Source organism: Anolis carolinensis, chromosome 1 (genome assembly GCF_035594765.1).
Source record: "Anolis carolinensis isolate JA03-04 chromosome 1, rAnoCar3.1.pri, whole genome shotgun sequence".
NCBI classification, from domain to species: Eukaryota; Metazoa; Chordata; class Lepidosauria; order Squamata; family Dactyloidae; genus Anolis; species Anolis carolinensis.
Genome location: NC_085841.1, coordinates 301824305 through 301842378, shown reverse-complemented (window position 1 = coordinate 301842378; position 18074 = coordinate 301824305). Strand labels below are relative to the sequence as shown.

The following is an 18074-nucleotide window of genomic DNA, read 5'->3' as shown; positions in this document are numbered from 1 at the left end:
TCTAACTGACTTCTTCCTAACTACCCAAGTAAAAAATTCCAGGATGTTTTGGATATAATTATACTTATTGGATGTCTTGGATTATTCATGTGCCACTTTGTACCAAAGTGGAATGCTAAATCCAATCCATCAGGGAGAACAAACTAAGTGTATATATAAATAGTTTATCTCAGGTATGAGAAGACTATTGATTCTCCAAATGCTGGTTTCTTTCACTTTACAGATTGTATGGGAAGGATTTCATACAATCATATGGGGCACCTCAGGTGGGGTAATAAAGCCTCTGCTCAGACAAAGTGACTGTCACACAAAGGCCATTTGCTATTCCATTAAAGTGGCAGTCAGTTCAAGATCTCCAAATATATTGCTCTGTGGAGCAGCTGCCATACAGGTACAATTTCAGATGGCCTCCACATGGCGGTGATGTCCTTTGAAAACTCTGCAGTTTCACAGTTTTAAGTGTATATTATAATATTTATCACAATGTCCTCTAAGGACAGGGGAACATTTTTAGTTGTGTCAATATGACTCAGAGCAGGACTTGGGGAAAATAGTTTTTGGATTACAACTCCCAAAATCCATATACTGAGGGTTTTTGAGAGTAAAAGTTAAAAAGGCAACCCCCCCCCCCCCCAAATTCCATTATAAGGAGGTACTGCAGCTGCAGCATCTGACGGTTCAGTATCAGAAAATTCAGTCTTCCTATTCCTCCACATCATTTGGAAAGGTTTTCCCATCTCGGTCACCAGAGGAAGAAGAGGAAATCATTTGCAAGTTTAGTTCACATTGAGAGCTTGTGGCTCTCATTTGATTGATGGGTGAGCGGGTGGGGGACAGAGACGTGTCTGGTTTTGGATGAAAGGAGACACGGGAGGCAGAAGGAAAACATTGGAACGTATTGGCCCTTCAGCAACATTGCACATCTGAAGTGTGCAGGCAGAGACAAAACAATTGCTTAGCTTCCCAAAGCAAGGTTTTAAAATACTGTTTGTGAGGAGGAGTTGAATTAACAGCAATTGGTAAGAGACTCTGGCTGGAGCTTCATTTCAACCACAACGGCTGCCTCTTTATAAAACTGGTCCAAAGGCCATCTGCTCTTTGAAATGCTATTAGGCGACCTGCCTCATTTGCTTCAGCAGAATTTCTGCCAGTGCAGCACTTTGAGGATAAGACTGTAGACAATCTTAACCTTTAATGCAGTAAAGCTCCTAGAGAAACCTTCTCCAGAATGGCACCCTCCATCTGTACTGGACTGCACATCCCATCACCCCATTGACCAGACTTGTTGGGGATGATAGGAGTTGTCACCCACACATCCAAGCACTACTGGATCCAGGAGGTTTAATTGAGAGCAAGGGAGAACTGACTGTTAAAAGTGAGGGATTCTGTGCTAATGTTACCTGGATAGAAGGAGAACATTTCTTAAAATACAGTAATGTATAAAACAAAATGTATGCTGGTAGAAGCACAAAGTGTAGCACTATGTCCCTCTTTTTCAGAGGAGGTAAATGAGAAAGTTGATTTTAATGAGTAATCTCTTTAACAGGATTGTATTAGTCACCAGCAATAATCCCATTATAATGATTCACGTTTGGATAACCAGAAAAAAGATTTATTCAATGCTTTAAGCACCTTTGGCTTTTTGCTGCTGTACCTCTCTCTCATGCCATGTTATTTTCTTCAACAGGCCTTGATGCATGCTACTCACTTCTGTATCACTTCTTTGGGATTTACCATGTGATCTTAGGTTTTGCTACATCATCTCTTTTATTTCCTGTCCATCTTTCATTTTTCTTATCAGAACTGCCAGACTCAATTGGGGTCACAGATCATCCAGTATCATCTTTCTTACAAACTCATGGATGGGCAGAACAGGAAGGCTATTGTCACAGAGACCTGATTGTGAGTTTCTCAGAAATTTCAAGCTGACCAGTGACTAGGAGACAGAATGATGGGCTATCAGTGGTTCTCAAGCTGTGGGTCCCCAGATATTTTGGCCTTCAACTCCCAGAAATCCTAACAGCTGGTAAACTGATTGGGATTTATGGGAGTAGTAGGCCAAAACACCTAGGGACCCCCAGGCTGAGAACCACTGGGCTAATTGGACCTTTAATTTGATCCAAAAGGAAAGGAATGCACACATTTAAAGCTTGTAGAGTCTTATTTCTACTCTCAGGTTCCTTCAGGTGAACTCTCACTCACGGCAACTGTATCACAGGGTTTGCTTGTCAAGATTTATTCGGAGGATATTTGCCGTTGCCTTCCTCTAAGACTGAGAGAGGGCGCCAATGAGTTTCCAGGGTTGTGTCCTAGTCCAGCCTTAAAATCAATATGCCATACAGCAGTGGTTCTCAACCTCTGGGTCCCCAGATGTTTTGGCTTTCAACTCTCAGAAATCCTAACAGCTGGTAAATTGGCTAGGATTTCTGGGAGTTGTAGGCCAAAACACCTGGGGATCCACAGGTTGAGAACCACTGCCATACAGTCTCTCTCTACTATGCTCCTTACCTTTTTAAAAAATGGAACCCTGGATCCAGACTAAAATCCAGAGGAGATTTACTATCTCACTTATGGAAGCCTCCAGCTTTCACTGGATAGAACAGTGGTTCTCAACCTTTGGTCCTCTGGGTGTTTTGGACTTCAACTTGCACAATTCCTAACAGCTGGTAAGATGGCTGCGATTTCTCGGAGTTGAAGTCCAAAACAACTAGAGAACCAAGGGTTGGGAAGCACTGGGGTAGAAGAGCAAAAAACAGATATGGCCACAGAACCAGATGTAAATGCTAATTCAAGCCAGCAATTTTCACATACCATGAGCAATGCTGGGATAGCTTGCATATAAAACAGTACATCTACATCTGAATTACTATGGATCAGAAATTCTAATGCTGGAAGGCCGACCTGCACAAAGAACAGGTCAAAGGCAGCTGACCAACACTCCTATTATACATTTAAGGAGCACTGTGATTACTCTATGACACAAACCCCTCTGCTAAGCAATGGAAACAGTTTGGAAAAGTTATGTTTTAGAGTACAGATCCCAAAGTGCCCAAACCAGTGACCTACATGCCTGTAGGTTTTAGTAACTTTTTCCTAATGACAGATTGTATACAGAGCCTGAACTTGGGATTAACACACAAGTAAACATAATTCCCAGGTATTTGCTTTATAGTCAGGTATTCTGTCTTGTCAGTGTTTTTGAAACCACATTCATTTTGGCAATACTGATTCAGCAAAATGATCCGTCTGGGGCTAGGAGACATACTGGTTATCACTTATGCTGCTACAATTACATGAAATCTGAATTTATTGGACATTAGAGAAACAGTATTGCTTCTCTCTCCTGCCAAATATGCCTTTTGACCAATATCTTGACACTTCCATTATACAAAAATGTATTCTGGCCTTTGGGAGCAGCTAAATTAGGGAAGAGAGAAACCAGATCACATGAGGATAGATAGTTGCAGTGGCCTGTGGCCAGAACACATAATGGAAGTCCATTATACGGTTCCAACTGACCACATGCAAAGAGGATCCTTCTCCTAAGGATACAGCATCCTCCTTTGAACCAATGTTACCTCTCATAGTAACCCACTGTTTTCTCATGGGAGCATTCATTATCGCCTACCCTTCTCTCTTTTGCTTCCTCAATTTAGTTCTGTGCTCATGGTAGCACTTTCTCATCGCTATTGATTGTGACAAAGCATTTGCAGAGAGATTGAGAGTTGCTTCCTTGCCAATACTATGTTATATACATACGGCTATTTTTTACACTGAAGAATATGCCTTCCATCCTTCCTATGTCTACCCAAATTGATAGTGGATGGTGCTTAATTCCACAATGTGTTACTTAATTCCATTGTAGTGTGGTTACCTGAACTAACAGGCAGAATTCAAAAGCACCTTTGTCTAAAATTGTCACAAGCAAAGTAATATGCTAATTCTTACTCCATTCAACCACAGCATTTCCTGAACGAAAACCCTGTCCATGGTGCTTACCAGCTGAAAACTAACACACATACATGCCCTGCCCAGTCTTTCCGGGTCTCTTCAGTTCCTATGTGGGTTTACACTGGCCTGGAAAAAGCCATTAAAAGTCTCCAGGGATGCAGAGACCCCGCTCTGTAGCAGAAGGCTGCATACTGTGTGATCATCAAGCAAAGGCAAAGCTGCTTTCTGCAAACACACCGTTTCCCAGGGGTTGGAAAAATCAACTCATTGCCTTGCAGACCCATTCCCAGGAGATCTCTACTCAGCAACCACTTCCAGGCTCAAATGCTTTTTTGTAGATAGGGTTACCCCCAGTAACTCAAATATCCAGCACCTCAAAAACTCAAGCCTCTCATTGGCAAACCCGGTCACTCAAGCACTCAAGACAGCAAATCAGGGTTTTTTTGTCTCGAACACTTAACAAAATAAATAAATAAATACTTATACCTGTGACATGAACTTGTTTTGCTTTAAAAACAAGTTATTCATTGCATATTGCATGGCATATATCCCAGAATGTAATTATTAAAATGTTTAGAAATCTCTCTCTTCCCCGCTGTTGGACAGGGCAATAGCTATTAAACCCTTTTATAGAGCATTTTTTACATTCCTCATTAAATTGAAAAGAGACTTGTTCAGCGTATCTTCCAAAGTTAATAGCATGACAGAATGGAAGGTGTACAAGCATGTTCATCACTCAATATCTCATTATTCAGTGGCTTTATTACTCAGTGACTCACAGGTGAAAGGCCTCCATTGACTGAAGATTGCCCATTCAAATATATAAATAATCACAAACAAAGGTCAACTGTACATACACATGAACACAATTCTAACTATTTCTAGTAATGAAGATTTTAGTTGTTTTCACTGTACTGCACAGCTTTTCCCAGTTCGGGAACTTTAACCTGTGAGGCAAAGTGTAACCAATTGAGGTTCTCATGAACAGACAAGTGAAACAAACATTTTAGGCATAAAATATACCTACAGGGTTGATCACTGAGCATAAATAAAAAGTAACCCCAAACAGCTGATACTTTGTCATATTGAATACCAACAGTTGATGATCTCCAGGTGGGGGTAGTGGCAACTGTATTCACCAGAAGTAATGTATCCTTTTGGGTTACTGGAACAGTGTGTTCTTGCTTGGTTGAATTTCTCACCAGGATAACATTGTTTTTATTATTAATAATACTGAGATGAGGACTTGGTAAGTATTTCAATAGAAAACCAGCAAAGAAGACCAGGCGCTGTAGGCGATATTTCAGATAAGGAACAGGCAAAACCACCTCTAAGTTTTCTTAACAAAACCTATAAAATTCATGGGGTTGCCATAAGTTGGTAGACAACTTGAACACACCCAATATGGAGATCAATATGCCAACTGGCCTCAATCAGTAAGCTTCTTTAATGAGGAAAATTCCTTTAATGCTGAGATATTCTGTTTAACATTCCATTCCTAGCTTTCAACTTATATTTCAAAAAGAAAGATAAAAACAGTCAGGAATGAGATTTTCTTCCTGACCTCTATAATACAGTAGCTGCACTCAAGTGCCTTTATTCGTCACCTTTTTTGACAGCAGTATACCTGTCAAATGCACCAGGTTTTGAAGCTACCTTCCTGGATACTGGCAAAGAAAAAAAAGGAATCAAATATGTCTGGTAAAATCCAACATTAGAGTTTATTAAAATAATTTGGTTGACTTTGGATACTATGTACTATTGCTCCGAGGCTTAGGGGCAACATTTACTGCTATGCCTCTAGTAGCAAAATATATTTGGCCAGCTCTTTGTTGGCCTTCCTTTTGCACTCCTGACCCAGCAAATCAGGGTTTTTGAACAGCATCATCTCACTGCAAAAATGATGGACCAGTGTGGCTTGCTGTGGAAACAAGAATTGATGAAAAACCTTCAGTGGAGACACCTTTTCCCTATGATAACTTTTTCAGGAGTGAATTTCCCTTTCCAGGGGTAGAATTCTCTCACGTCGTGTTGTCTCACCCTCGTTCTTAACTGTGAGTAATTTTTAAGTCGGATGTTTTGGAACTGTAATTACGTACCATAGTCAAAATCATCAATGCCATAATATTTTCAATTTCTATGTATGGTTGTGAAAGCTAGACTGGGAAGAAAAGTGACATGACGAAACCCCATTTGAAATATGGCACTGGAGGAGAGGTTTGTCCAAACTATGGACTTCCAAAAAGACAAAGAAGGGGGTCCAAAAGTAAACCAAGAATGAATTCTAACTAGAAGTCAACATTACCAAAGCGAGGCTATCATACTTTGGACATATCACATGATGATACAACTCACTAGAAAAGATGACAATGTTTGGCACAATGGAAAGCAGCATGAAAAGAAGAAGCACGCACTACAGGTGGATTAACACAATTAAGGAAACCCTGAGTGTGTCAGACCTGAGCAAGGCTGTTATAACAAGGTCTCTTGGAGGTTCTTTATACATTGAGTCACCATACACTGAAGTCAACATGAAGTTATACTACAACAAAATAGCCTTTTGAATGCAGAGATCAGAGAGAATTACTGTCAGTCGGCCATAGACAACGCTTAGCTAGATGAACATATATTCCATCTTGTAATAAGGTGGCACCCTATGTTCCAATCCATGCTATGCAATTGCACCCACCAGCAAGAAATCTTTAAAGCCAGGATGAAGAACACATCATGAGAAAACAGCTATACAACTTGGGCATAGTGGCAAAGATTCAAGGCTACATTATATACAGCATGTATTCATGTGTTCATTTTTATGATTCACATACAGCCTGCTTCTTAAATGTAACTATACTTTTTTGACCTAGATAAGATGCTGTTAACAACTAAGTAGCTGCTAGTTCATAGAGAAGGCCAGTTGAACTGGTTCAGAGTACAACAGTTTTAACCATCCTGGTGTATATAAAGGAAGCCTCTTCTAGTAAGAGCACAAACAATGCAGAGCTATTTACAGACTGGGAGTAAGATGCACTACAGAAGAAAAGAAGGTGGATTGTGGGTTTGATGGAGGATCTATCCAATAGCCTCTTCTCATGTGAAATACAGGATTTTGGCTGAGTTGTGTGCCTTTTAATTGTCATAATCTTGAATTTCACATTATCGTGTGAAATCCATGATTTTGGCTGAGTTGTGTGTGTTTTAATTGTCACATTGATAAGAATCATGAAGTCAGTAAAACAATGGTATCCCATCAAAGGCTACAAACAAAAGAGACATTCAACCTGCAGGAAACTACATACTGTTCCTAAAGAAGTTCTTCATTTTCTAATCAGACTGAGCTGCCGTGCCACACTGCATACCTGTCATCTCTCTTTAGGGAGCCCTAAATATGAAAGCACAGTTGCTTGGGATTCACCTTGCAAAAGAATCATAAATAAAATGAAAGTAGGTCATTACAGAAAGCGCAGACAGGGATTTCTGCTTGCATCCAGTTTAAAACCACAAAAAACCTGGGAAGAGGGCGACTGGAAAGGATGCCCATAAATGTAAAAACAAAGATCATGGGTTTAAGCCATAGCTCAGGGCTACTTCTAGTGCAACCTAAACATATTTTTCAGTGATACCATTTGCTGATATTTAAGTTAGAAAAATATACCAAGATTGATGTAGCAGAAGGAGTGTTTTGGCACTTCATAAAGTTTGACTTGTTTGAGGTTTAAGTATTCGTGATGAAAGGTTGTGTCAGAGTGAATATGGTACTGGAAATGTCACTGATTTTCTTAAAGAAATAATAACATCCCCCCACCTGCAGCCAGAGTCCCCATAACCTCAAATATCCAAGTGCTTCGATCTTCCAGTTGATGTCCAATTCTTGCACACATATTAGACATGTTATTTTGTAGGTTACAGTCCTCAGAATTCCTTAGCCAGCATAGCTACTGAGGATTTTGGAAGTTGACGTCCAAAAATAATATCGATCTAGATTGTTGTTGCTCAAATATTTCTATCTTACCCTCATCATTTTGCCTAGAAAAGGTGCCTGACTGGAAATGGATAGTTTATAAAATTATGCACACTATGGATTGAGATTAACCCCTCCTTGTAATACCAGAACTTCCAATCAATTAAATTAATTGGCAGCAGGTTCCATACAATCAAAAGCAAGCACCGTTTTCCCCACTCAACAGCTTTATGACTTAAAGAATTCACTGCTGCAAGTTATGGGGATGGTTACTAGCTGAGATAGCTTTCAAATGGAATTAAACAAAAGGGGTTGAATTAAACAACCCTTGCGCTAGCTTCCTGCTCTATGATTCTAATATTGAATGACTGGTGAGGACGAAAGTCAAAGCAGCAGAAAGAGGAAATGGGATGTCATATTATGGAACAGGTCATGACTCGATGACTGGCACTCTGAGCTGACATGCTCTACTTTACAACGTTTCATTGCAAATCTCACTTGTTCTCTCTGTTTTCAATATTCATGCATGGCTGCTACTGGTTAGGTAGTCTTATACAGCTTAGGTCTTGCCTCTTTGAAAGACCAGCTTTTCCAATATGGGCCTGCCAGTGTTTTAAGCTCCTCAGAGAGGGGCTTCCTTTGAGACCAACCGCCATAATAGTTATGGCTGGTGAGAACATGGAAATGAGTCTTCTCTGTTGTTGTTTTCTGGTGATGGTATCCCCTCCTCATCAAAGCCAAGGCTAGTCCCTTCTTGGCTCTATTTCAGGAAGATAAGACCTTCTTATTGCAGAAGGTATTTTAATTGGGATGTGCTATATTTTTAAATCATTATTATGTTATATCTTTTAAACTGTTTTAAATTAATTAAAGCTGTTTCTTTAATTTTAAAATAAATTTGTATTACTCATTGTTTGAAGTGAATTTACCATATACAGTAGAGTCTCACTTATCCAACATCCACTTATCTAACATTCTGGATTATCCAATGCAGTTTGCCTCCCGCCCCGATCCACAGCTGTTTCTGTAGACAGCAGGGATTGAACTTTTTATGGATTTAATTTCCAACAATGTTGCTACTTTAAGTTCATTTTATGCAATTCTATCTTTATTTGTAGTCAATGTGTTAGTAGCCAATGTTTTTATAGTCAATGTTTTCAATATATTGCAATGTTTTGGTGCTAAATTCATAAATACAGTAATTACTACATAACGTTACCATGGTTTGGACTGCTTTTTCTGTTGATTTGTTGCAAAACATGATGTTTTTGGTGCTTAATTTGTAAAATCATAATGTAATTTGACGTTTAATAGGCTTTTCCTTAATCCTTCCTTATTATCCAACATTTTTTCTAATCCAACGTTTTGCCGGCCCGTTTATGTTGGATAAGTAAGACTCTACTGTACCATATTTACTCATACTCACCATTTTTGGCTAAATTACATTGCCAAAAAGTCCAATACTCACCATTTTTGGCTAAATTACATTGCCAAAAATGAGGGGTGCATTAAATTTGATGGTGTATTATAATTGTGAGCTTAAACCCACCTGCGTGAAAAAGCCCAGAGGAGGCGGACAGGGAGGTTGGAGGGCATGTTTCCAGTGGTGGGAGCAGCCCCAGGGTTCAGTGGTGCCCGGAGAAAGAAGAGCAGCACCCAGCTGGTGATCCAGTTATTCCTGCCATTTAGCTGTGAATCCTGTCTCCTGGGCAGCCCTCGAGGTCTCTTGCCTGCCTCCCCTAGGCTCAGCCCCATACAATTCCCAACTGGCCTCCCCCTCGGGTTTGAAGGCCTTGTGAATGAGGTCAGTTAGGAATCATGTGAGGCTGGTGAACTCAACAGCCTCGGTCTGATGGAGGGACATGGATTCCCAAATGGCCTTATTTATGCTGCCTGCCTCCCTGAATTGAGCACATTACATTAGAGGGCAAATCCATTTTTGTAATATGCACTGCATTGAATGCATGCATTGCATTCAACAACATATTATACTAGAGGAAATATTCATGTATCAGTCGACCTCATGTAGAAGTTGAGGGCAGTTTGAGGGGGGGGGGGGCAAAATTATGAATATGACTCATGGATAAGTCAAGGGCCATTCCACAGAAAGGGGAAACCATCAGTAACCACTTCACCACCCAAGCATTCAAAAAATCCGGAAATGGCATCATGGGGGAGTAGAAGGATTCAATACTTCTTGTAGGTTCTCCTGGGATGGAGTAAGCATTTGCTTTTTGCCACTCTATTCAGAGAAGGGGATGGTTCCTCTTTTGATAAGCATAATGATACAATATTCACTCTGACCCACAGATAAGTCGGCCCAGTTTTTTTTGGGGGGGGGGGGTGATTGATTTTTTTGACAAAATTTTTAAAGTTATGCATGAACTAAGTGCAAAATGACGCTTATGGGAATGGAGGGGGTGGAGCTGAAGTGTATTGTGGGCCAACTTATAGTAGGTCTTATACTACGAGGAAAGTGAGATATAAATGAATTAAATAAATAGTCCAAATGATACAGTGTATAGAAGGGCTGTAACAGCAGAGCCTTGTTGCCTGCAGAAGTAAAAAAAAAAAAGAAGAAGAAGAAGAAGCCTAGGGGAAAAACCTAAGAACGGGACCCTCACCCACAGCCATCTAATAAGGACTGAACATCCTCAATAGCAAGACTGCAGACTTGCTGTAATGATGTGCTACACAGAAGACTGGGCAGGAGAGGAGATGTGTTGGATGAGGTCATGGCTAAGTGGAACTTACTGTTGCACTGAGCTGCCCTGTCCCTGGAGCGCAACGTTTTGTAAGTGTTTCAAGCTCTATTAGCCATTTCAGATTTAAGTATTTTGTGAGACTTTTAAAGCACATGCTTAACTATCTTACTACAATCAATGGAATTTTATTAAACTCTAGTTAAATGATCCCTTGTTTTCACAAACCTGGATTTTGCTGCTGTACCATGTCAAATGAGCTCTTATCTTGACTTTTAAAGTGAAGAGTAAGAAGAAGTGAGATTTCTGAAAGAGTTACATTGGGACTAGTGTGGTTTAAATTATTTATATGGAATCTGAAGACTAGATGAGCACTGAGAAACTCACATTTTCAGATAACACCCAGTTGTATTGGGACTAGTGTGATTTAAATTATTTATATGGAATCTGAAGTCTAGATGAGCACTGAGAAACTCACATTTGCAGATAACACCCAGTTATTCAAAATGATGAAATCAAAGCATACTGTGAAGACATCTCTCTAAACTGGAAGAATGGGCAGCAACATGACAAATCAGATACAAATAAGTGCATAATGACGCTTATGGGAATGTGGGGGGGGAAGAGTGGAGTTGAAGTTCACAAATACTGTAAACTGATGTGGTCTTAGCAGGTTGTAACTATCCAGGAAAAAATATCTCGTGGCAATGATCACTAATTTGATAAAATATATACTCCAATGTCAGTACTGGTAAAAAGAAGCAAACTACCAATTCAGAATTATTAGAAAGTGCTGGAAAATTAAAAGGCCAGCATAATGATGCATTTATATAAATCAAAGTTGCAGCTGCATTGGAAATACTGGCCATGTCACAGCTGGAGCAAGGACGGAAAAGGGCAATAAAAATTGTCAAGAGTTTCAAATACTTTAGCCTAACAGGAAAAGTTAATGGTGGAATGGGTAGAATGTGGTGCTCTAGGTCAGAGTTTCCAAACTGTGTCACGACACATTAGTGTGTCCGCTGCAGTGTGTAGCTGTGTCACATGAAGATAGATTAGTTGGTTATTGTAATCTTTGCTAGTTAACTTGATTCATCTGATTTACCTTTAATTAATTAAGGTAAACTTGAGTTCCTTCAGGTTTGTTGTGTTCTCATACATTTTGTTATTACAATTTATGTATGTGTCCCTATTACTTATAAGGGGTTGATTTAACCTCGTTTACTAGTAAAACTGAATTACTGAGTTGCAAAATAATGCACGTCTAAAAAGGTGTGTCACCAACATGAAACATTTGGAACGCTCTGCTCTAAATGCTGCTGGATGGCTATTTCCTTCAGGCACAACCATAATGGACTGGATGAGGGTAAGTTGAGGGTAAATCCAGACAAAGCAGAAGTACTTCTGGTCAGTCAGAAGGTGAACCAAGTTGTGGGGTTACAGCCTGTGTTGGAGGGGATCACACTCTCCCCGAAGGCACAGGTCAGCAGTCTGGGGGAGAGCCTGGATTCATCACTGATCCTGGAACCCCAGAAGCGCCTTTGCATAATGAAAACTAATAGGGTTCCTTATTAAGTTACAATCACAATTATAGCTTCACTTTTGGAGAATGCCTCCATAATAATCATAAGATCTTTGTTCGTTGGTTTTTCTTTTTTGGTAAATTGTTATTTTGAGCTGGAGATGGAGGAAGTGTGACAGAGTGGTTAGGCAGTTTTTTACTGTTTTAAACTACTGTTATTTTTATATTCCTTTGTGCACTGCCCAGAGAACACTTGTAATGGTATCAATACAGTAATCAATCAATCAATCAATATTTCCTTCCTTCATATAATATTCACACTTGGAATTGCCCAGTTAAACAGATTAGCAGTACAGTACTATCCCCATAACTTTGGGGTTGGTGTCTATAGTTTACTTACTCATGTCCCAAAATATGTTCTCTCTACACATTTTCTAGGCCAGTGGTTCTCAACCTGTGGGTTCCCAGATGTTTTGGCCTTCAACTCCCAGAAATCCCAAGAGCTGGTAAACTGGATGAGATTTCTGGAAATTATAGGCCAAAACTCCTGGGGACCCACAGCTTGATAATCACTGTTCTAGGTCCTTCAGCACAATTCCATGGTTTCTTTCTGCTGGATGTTGACCATAGAGTCATGCTATGACCTAGAAATGTTAGAAAGGTGTTCTTGCTAAGAATGTCTAGGTCTTTCAGAATGATTCTTCCAGAAGTCATTCATTTCAATAGGATATGCTATTATCCACAGTTTTGCATTTCCACAGTAAGCCCAGGAATGATAAGTCGAAATATGGATATGAGCATAATACTGAAGTTTCAGGGCAGACTTCTTCAAACAATTGATGATTAATTTATGCCATTCATTGACACAAGGTGTTGATTGGCTTTAAATGGTGACTGAGCTATTTTATCAGAGACAGGACTGTAATTGGTTTTGAGAAATGGTCCCCAAACTGTGGTCCATGGACCACCAGTGGTCTCCAAGAACTAAAATATGGAGGACATGGCATGTTTACTCCCATTTTCTTAGAGATGAGAAATTGTTCTTGTAGCATTGTATCTGGACTAGATTAAACAAAAGCAGTGGTTTCTTTTTGACATCTGAAAATGCCATGTGGGAAGTTTTATGGTATCTTGTAAAGGTTAAATATTAGGCTTCTGAAAGCTCAAGCTGGTAAGAAGCAAACTTGAATCTAGTGCCATCATCATTGCATCAGAGATGTTATTATTTGGAGGGAGCTTCTTTGCATATTAATGTTTGTGGCAAGCCATAGACTTAGGCTGGAAACAGGGTTGCCTTTTCTATGATGATTCTTGGTTTTGGGGACAACTTGATAATCTTCTATTACTAACATTCAGATCCAAAGATACACAAGACAAGCAGACAGCTCTACTCAGACAAAACCCATAAGTCATAGACAACCTCATTTACAAAGTCATAATCAATCATTCAAAAGCCCATCTCCTTCCATTTCCAGCCCCATGAAAAGTGAAATATTTTCTTGAAACCAGTCCAGGTTAAAGACACTCTAAAAATCTTGCAACATGGAGAATCTATTGAGGAGCTTAGCTTCCAGCTCAGAAAACATTTCACTCTGCAATGCCTTCAAATCAGAAAACACACTGAATAAACCAATAATCCTCGGTCTGTAAACACAATATTCATTCCCACAATTAAAAAGCAGATAAACAAAGAGCAAAAACCAGGCACAAGCAGTTAAGTGAGCAAACATGGAGGAGCTGACTTGCTACCCAGAGGCAGGATGTACCTTCAGTAGTAGGATCATGTTACGATTTTCAAGAAATCATCTCAATAGCCCATGCATATATGCTTGAAACAGGTGGTTTTGAGGCCTGTCTGATTTCTATTGTCACTGAATCCTTGTAAACATTACATATTTTGCTAATGGGTCAAATCCAATATGGTGTCAAATATTTACCACCCTTATTCAATCAGCTACAAATCTGCCTTCAGGATTGGTTTCTGGATTCACTTGGAAGAACAGGGAGATGGGCAGCTTCTCGAGTGTCCATGTTTATCAATGTTGCGGTTGTAATTTCCTGGGAAGGTGTAAGATTTGTCTGTAGAAACTGATGATATTTGGGGAACAGGGAAGGAATAATGTGAAGGAAATTTGTAGGGAGGTGAGAAACAGTGTGAGGATGCACTTGAATTTGGATGGGGTTGTGTCGGGTGTAATACTGTGGGGCTGAGATAAGGAGAACAAGGAGGCAGGGAGGTCTGTGCCAAGCAGCTTGAATGTCAGTGATATTGAACACCCCAAAATATCCCCATTTCCTTCCAAAGCAACAAGACAAATGCCACTCCTCCTCCTCCTCCTCCTCCTCCTCCTCCCAGCCTTGGCTGTTCTGTTCCAGAGGCAGCTTGGCTCCTTGTCATGGAGTGGCACACGTCAGCCACACTCCTGTGCCCCACCTGTTCCAGAAAGGGAGATGCGCTATTGGCACCCACCTGCTGGGCAATGCCACCAGCCAGAAAGAAAGAAAGGGGATTGTATGTGTGTATGGGGGGTGGGGTGGGGTGGATTACCCACTGCACCCACGATTGCCTCCTGGTTCCTTAGAAAGATGCACGAAATGGAGGAAATATGGGGGAGGGGGGGTTCCATTTCTCCCCACTGCCTCCTCATCTTTCAGTCCAGATAGAAGCATCTTTCACCTGCATCTTAAGCTGAGACAAACAGACAGACAGATAGGTAGGAATGAAGGGTGGAAAGGTTCTTACAAAGCACATAATCTAAAGGGGGGGATGTTGTGGGAGGGGGTCTATGAGAAGCCATTGGAGGTGGGGAGGTGGGCAAGTGGGGGCAGAAAGGAGGCTGTGGCTCCCCCTTTTTCTCAGTCTCTTCCCTTGCTCTGCTATAGCATCTCCTTCTGGATGAGAGAGAGAGGAAGGAAGGAAGGAAAGGCTCCCCTACCTGAAATTGGGGGGCGAGGCGAGGTGCAAGCCCAGGAACGGGGAGGATCCGGTCGGGGACGTGGCTCCGTTCTCTCTATCCGCCATTCTCCCTCTCCATACAGGCGGGCAGGGGAGGAGGAGGAGGAAGAGGAAGAGGAGGAGGAGGAGGAAAGAGGCGGCTGAGGCTGGTAGAGGGGCAGGAGAAGGCTGGGCTGAACTGGTGCCCCGGAGCAGGCGCGGTTTCAGCAGCTGGGAAGGTACGAGGAGAGCGGGGAGCAGATGAGGAGGGGGAGAGAGCAGGGGTCCCTCTCCTCCTCTTCCTCCTCCTCCTCCTCCTCTTCACCCGCCCTCTCCTCTCCTCTCCTCTCCTCTCCTGGCTGGCGCCCCGGGGAGCTGCAGCAGAGGCAGGTGAAGCGGGGCCGCCCCTCGCCGCCAGGCAGGTGGAAAAGGAAAAGGAAAAGGAAAAGGAGGGGCAGCCCAGCGTCAGCAAAGGCAGAGGAGGAGGAGGAGGAGCCCCTCCAGAAGGGCCCGGAGGGAAGCAGGTGGGAGGGAGGCCAGAAGGAAGGGATGGAAGGAAAGGGGGGGGGGGGAAGGGAGGAAAGAAAGAACGTAGGAAGTAAGGCGGGAGGGAGGGAAAGAGAAAGGGAAGGGAGCAAGGAAAAAAGAAAGAAAGGACAGCCCTTCTTTGTGAAAAGCTAGGGAGACTATTAGGGAAGGGAGGGGTTGACTCTTGGCTGTAATGATGAGCCCACCTCCCGAAAGCCTTACAGGAGGAAGAGATGATGATGATGATGGTTGTGGTTGTATTATTATTATTATAAGTATGACACAGCAAACAAGATAGATATGCTGGATTTCGTTTCACAAAATCACAAGTCAAACACTTCCCAAGTGTCTAGGACTGTGTGATGTATTTTCGGATGACGTGCGCAGATTCCAGTAGGGTGGCCTTTTGCAGTTGGCAGATCGTAATTTTGTCAATGTCTATTGTTTCCAAATGCAGGCTGAGATCTTTTGGCACGGCACCCAATGTGCCCATCAGCACTGGGACCACCTGTACTGGTTTCTTTCAGAGTCTTTGAAGTTTATTATTATTATTATTATTGTGCATATCCCTTCTCCAAAATGCTCGGGACCAGGAATGTTTGGGGTTTCAGATTTCTTTTCCAGGATTCTGGAATCCCTGAGTTTCCACAGACATACATACATCATGACATATCTTGGGGAGGGGCCCCCAAGTCTAAACACAACATTCATTTATGCTTCATAAATATCTTGGTGTCCTTAAACATGAGCCAACGATGTGATGCGGCGGCAAAAAAAGACAGTGGGATTTTAGCCTGCATAAATAGGAGTCTAGTATCTAGACCAGGCATGGGCAAACTTTGGCCCTCCAGGTGTTTTGGACTGCAACTCCCATAATTCCTAACAGCTGGTAGGCTGTAAGGAATTGTGAGAGTTGTAGTCCAAAACACCTGGAGGGACGAAGTTGGCCCATGGCTGGTCTAGATCCAGGAAAGTCATGCTCCCCCCCCCCCCCCCATTCTGCCTTGGTCGGATCACACTGGGACTACTGTGTCGAGTTCTGAGCACCGCAATTGAAGGGAGATGTTGACAAGCTGGAATGTGTCCAGAGGAGGGCAACTAAAATGACCAAGGACCTGGAGAACAAGCCCTATGAGGAGTGGCTTAAAGAGCTGGCCATGTTTAGCATGCAGAAGAGAAGGCTGAGAGGAGACATGATTAAGGCCATTGTTGCACCCCAAGGCTGCGAGAGCACTCTAAAAACCACACTACAGCCAGAATCATAAGCAAAGCAGTTTATTGAAGAACATATATATGCAAGCGAATAGCGTAAAAAGTCAGTAGATAATATATAGTCAGTAGATAATATAAAGTCTTTAACTGTTCAATAGTTAGTCCAACAAAGTATTTCAAAGTTGTAATCCACAAACAGAACTCGATAGTTCTACCAAGAAGTCAAAGTCAGTGAACAGCCAGAAGTTGCAGGGATCAGGATCAAGGCGCGGTAAATCCACCAACTGTAATCCACATGGAAAGCATCCTCTAAGGAGAAGTGGAAACGAGGTTAACAAGGCAAGGTATACTCAAGAGTCACAAGGCACAAACTCCACCTGGAGTTCCTAGAACCGGCATGGAAACGAAGCAAGGAGCAAGAGACTGGAACAGAAATTCTGTTGACACCGCAACAAGAACAGGGAACAAGGCACCTTTAAGGAGTTCTCAGGGCTACAAGGCAGTGAGAGTCAGAACACTTACAACTTCACATGGGAAAGTTACTCATTAGTGCACTTGAGAGCCAAGCGCCAGCTTCGTCTCACATCCTCCCTTCGACTCCTATCTTCTGCAAAAGATTGTCTCCGATCAAAAGTCACATCCTCCTCTGCAACAACACCATCTGGCGAACCCAACCTTGACTGAACATTGGAATGTTCCCCAATTAGCGGTTCTTCTGAAAGCACAACTTCGGGCACCTGCAAAGCCATTGGGCTTTGATCCAAGTCCTGGAGAGACCCAAAATCCGCATCAGAATCTGAATCAAACTCCGTCTCCTGTGGACAGCCAGATCATGACGGCTGAGCTACAACAGCCATGTATAAATATGTGAGGGGAAGTCATAGGGAGGAGGGAGCAAGCTTGGTTGGGGTACAATAGTAAGAGCATGGCTTGTTTGTGTTGATTACATTAATGTGCGTATGTGCTTCCATTTATAGTGATTTCATGAATTTGCTTTTGGCAAGGAATACTCAGAGGTGTTTTTGCCAGTTTCTTCCTCTAAAAGTAGCTCCAGTCTCATGGTATTCATTGCCCATCTCCCCTGCTGTTTATCTAAGCAATTCAGTGTAGCAGAAAGACAACTCCGCCTCACTGTCAGCAGGGAAGGAAGCTTAAGCTGAGCCAGAATGGATGAGTGATGGTCACCCAGTGAGCGCATAGAAGAGCAAAACCAAATATGGCTCTACCTACACTCTTGGTCTCAGGAGGAACTTCAAGGGGATTCCT

General features: G+C 41.9%; 1 protein-coding gene across 1 annotated transcript in view; it reads right to left on the bottom strand.

Annotated features, from left to right (window-relative positions):
- Positions 1-15510, bottom strand: part of mapk8ip1 (mitogen-activated protein kinase 8 interacting protein 1) — a 56631-nt gene extending 41121 nt beyond the window's left edge. The window contains exon 1 of the mRNA XM_008105587.3: positions 15070-15510. Within this exon, the coding sequence (XP_008103794.1) occupies positions 15070-15155 (86 nt within the window). The 5' untranslated portion in view covers positions 15156-15510. The remainder of the gene's footprint in view (positions 1-15069) is intronic.
- Between the last annotated feature and the right edge of the window lie 2564 nt (positions 15511-18074).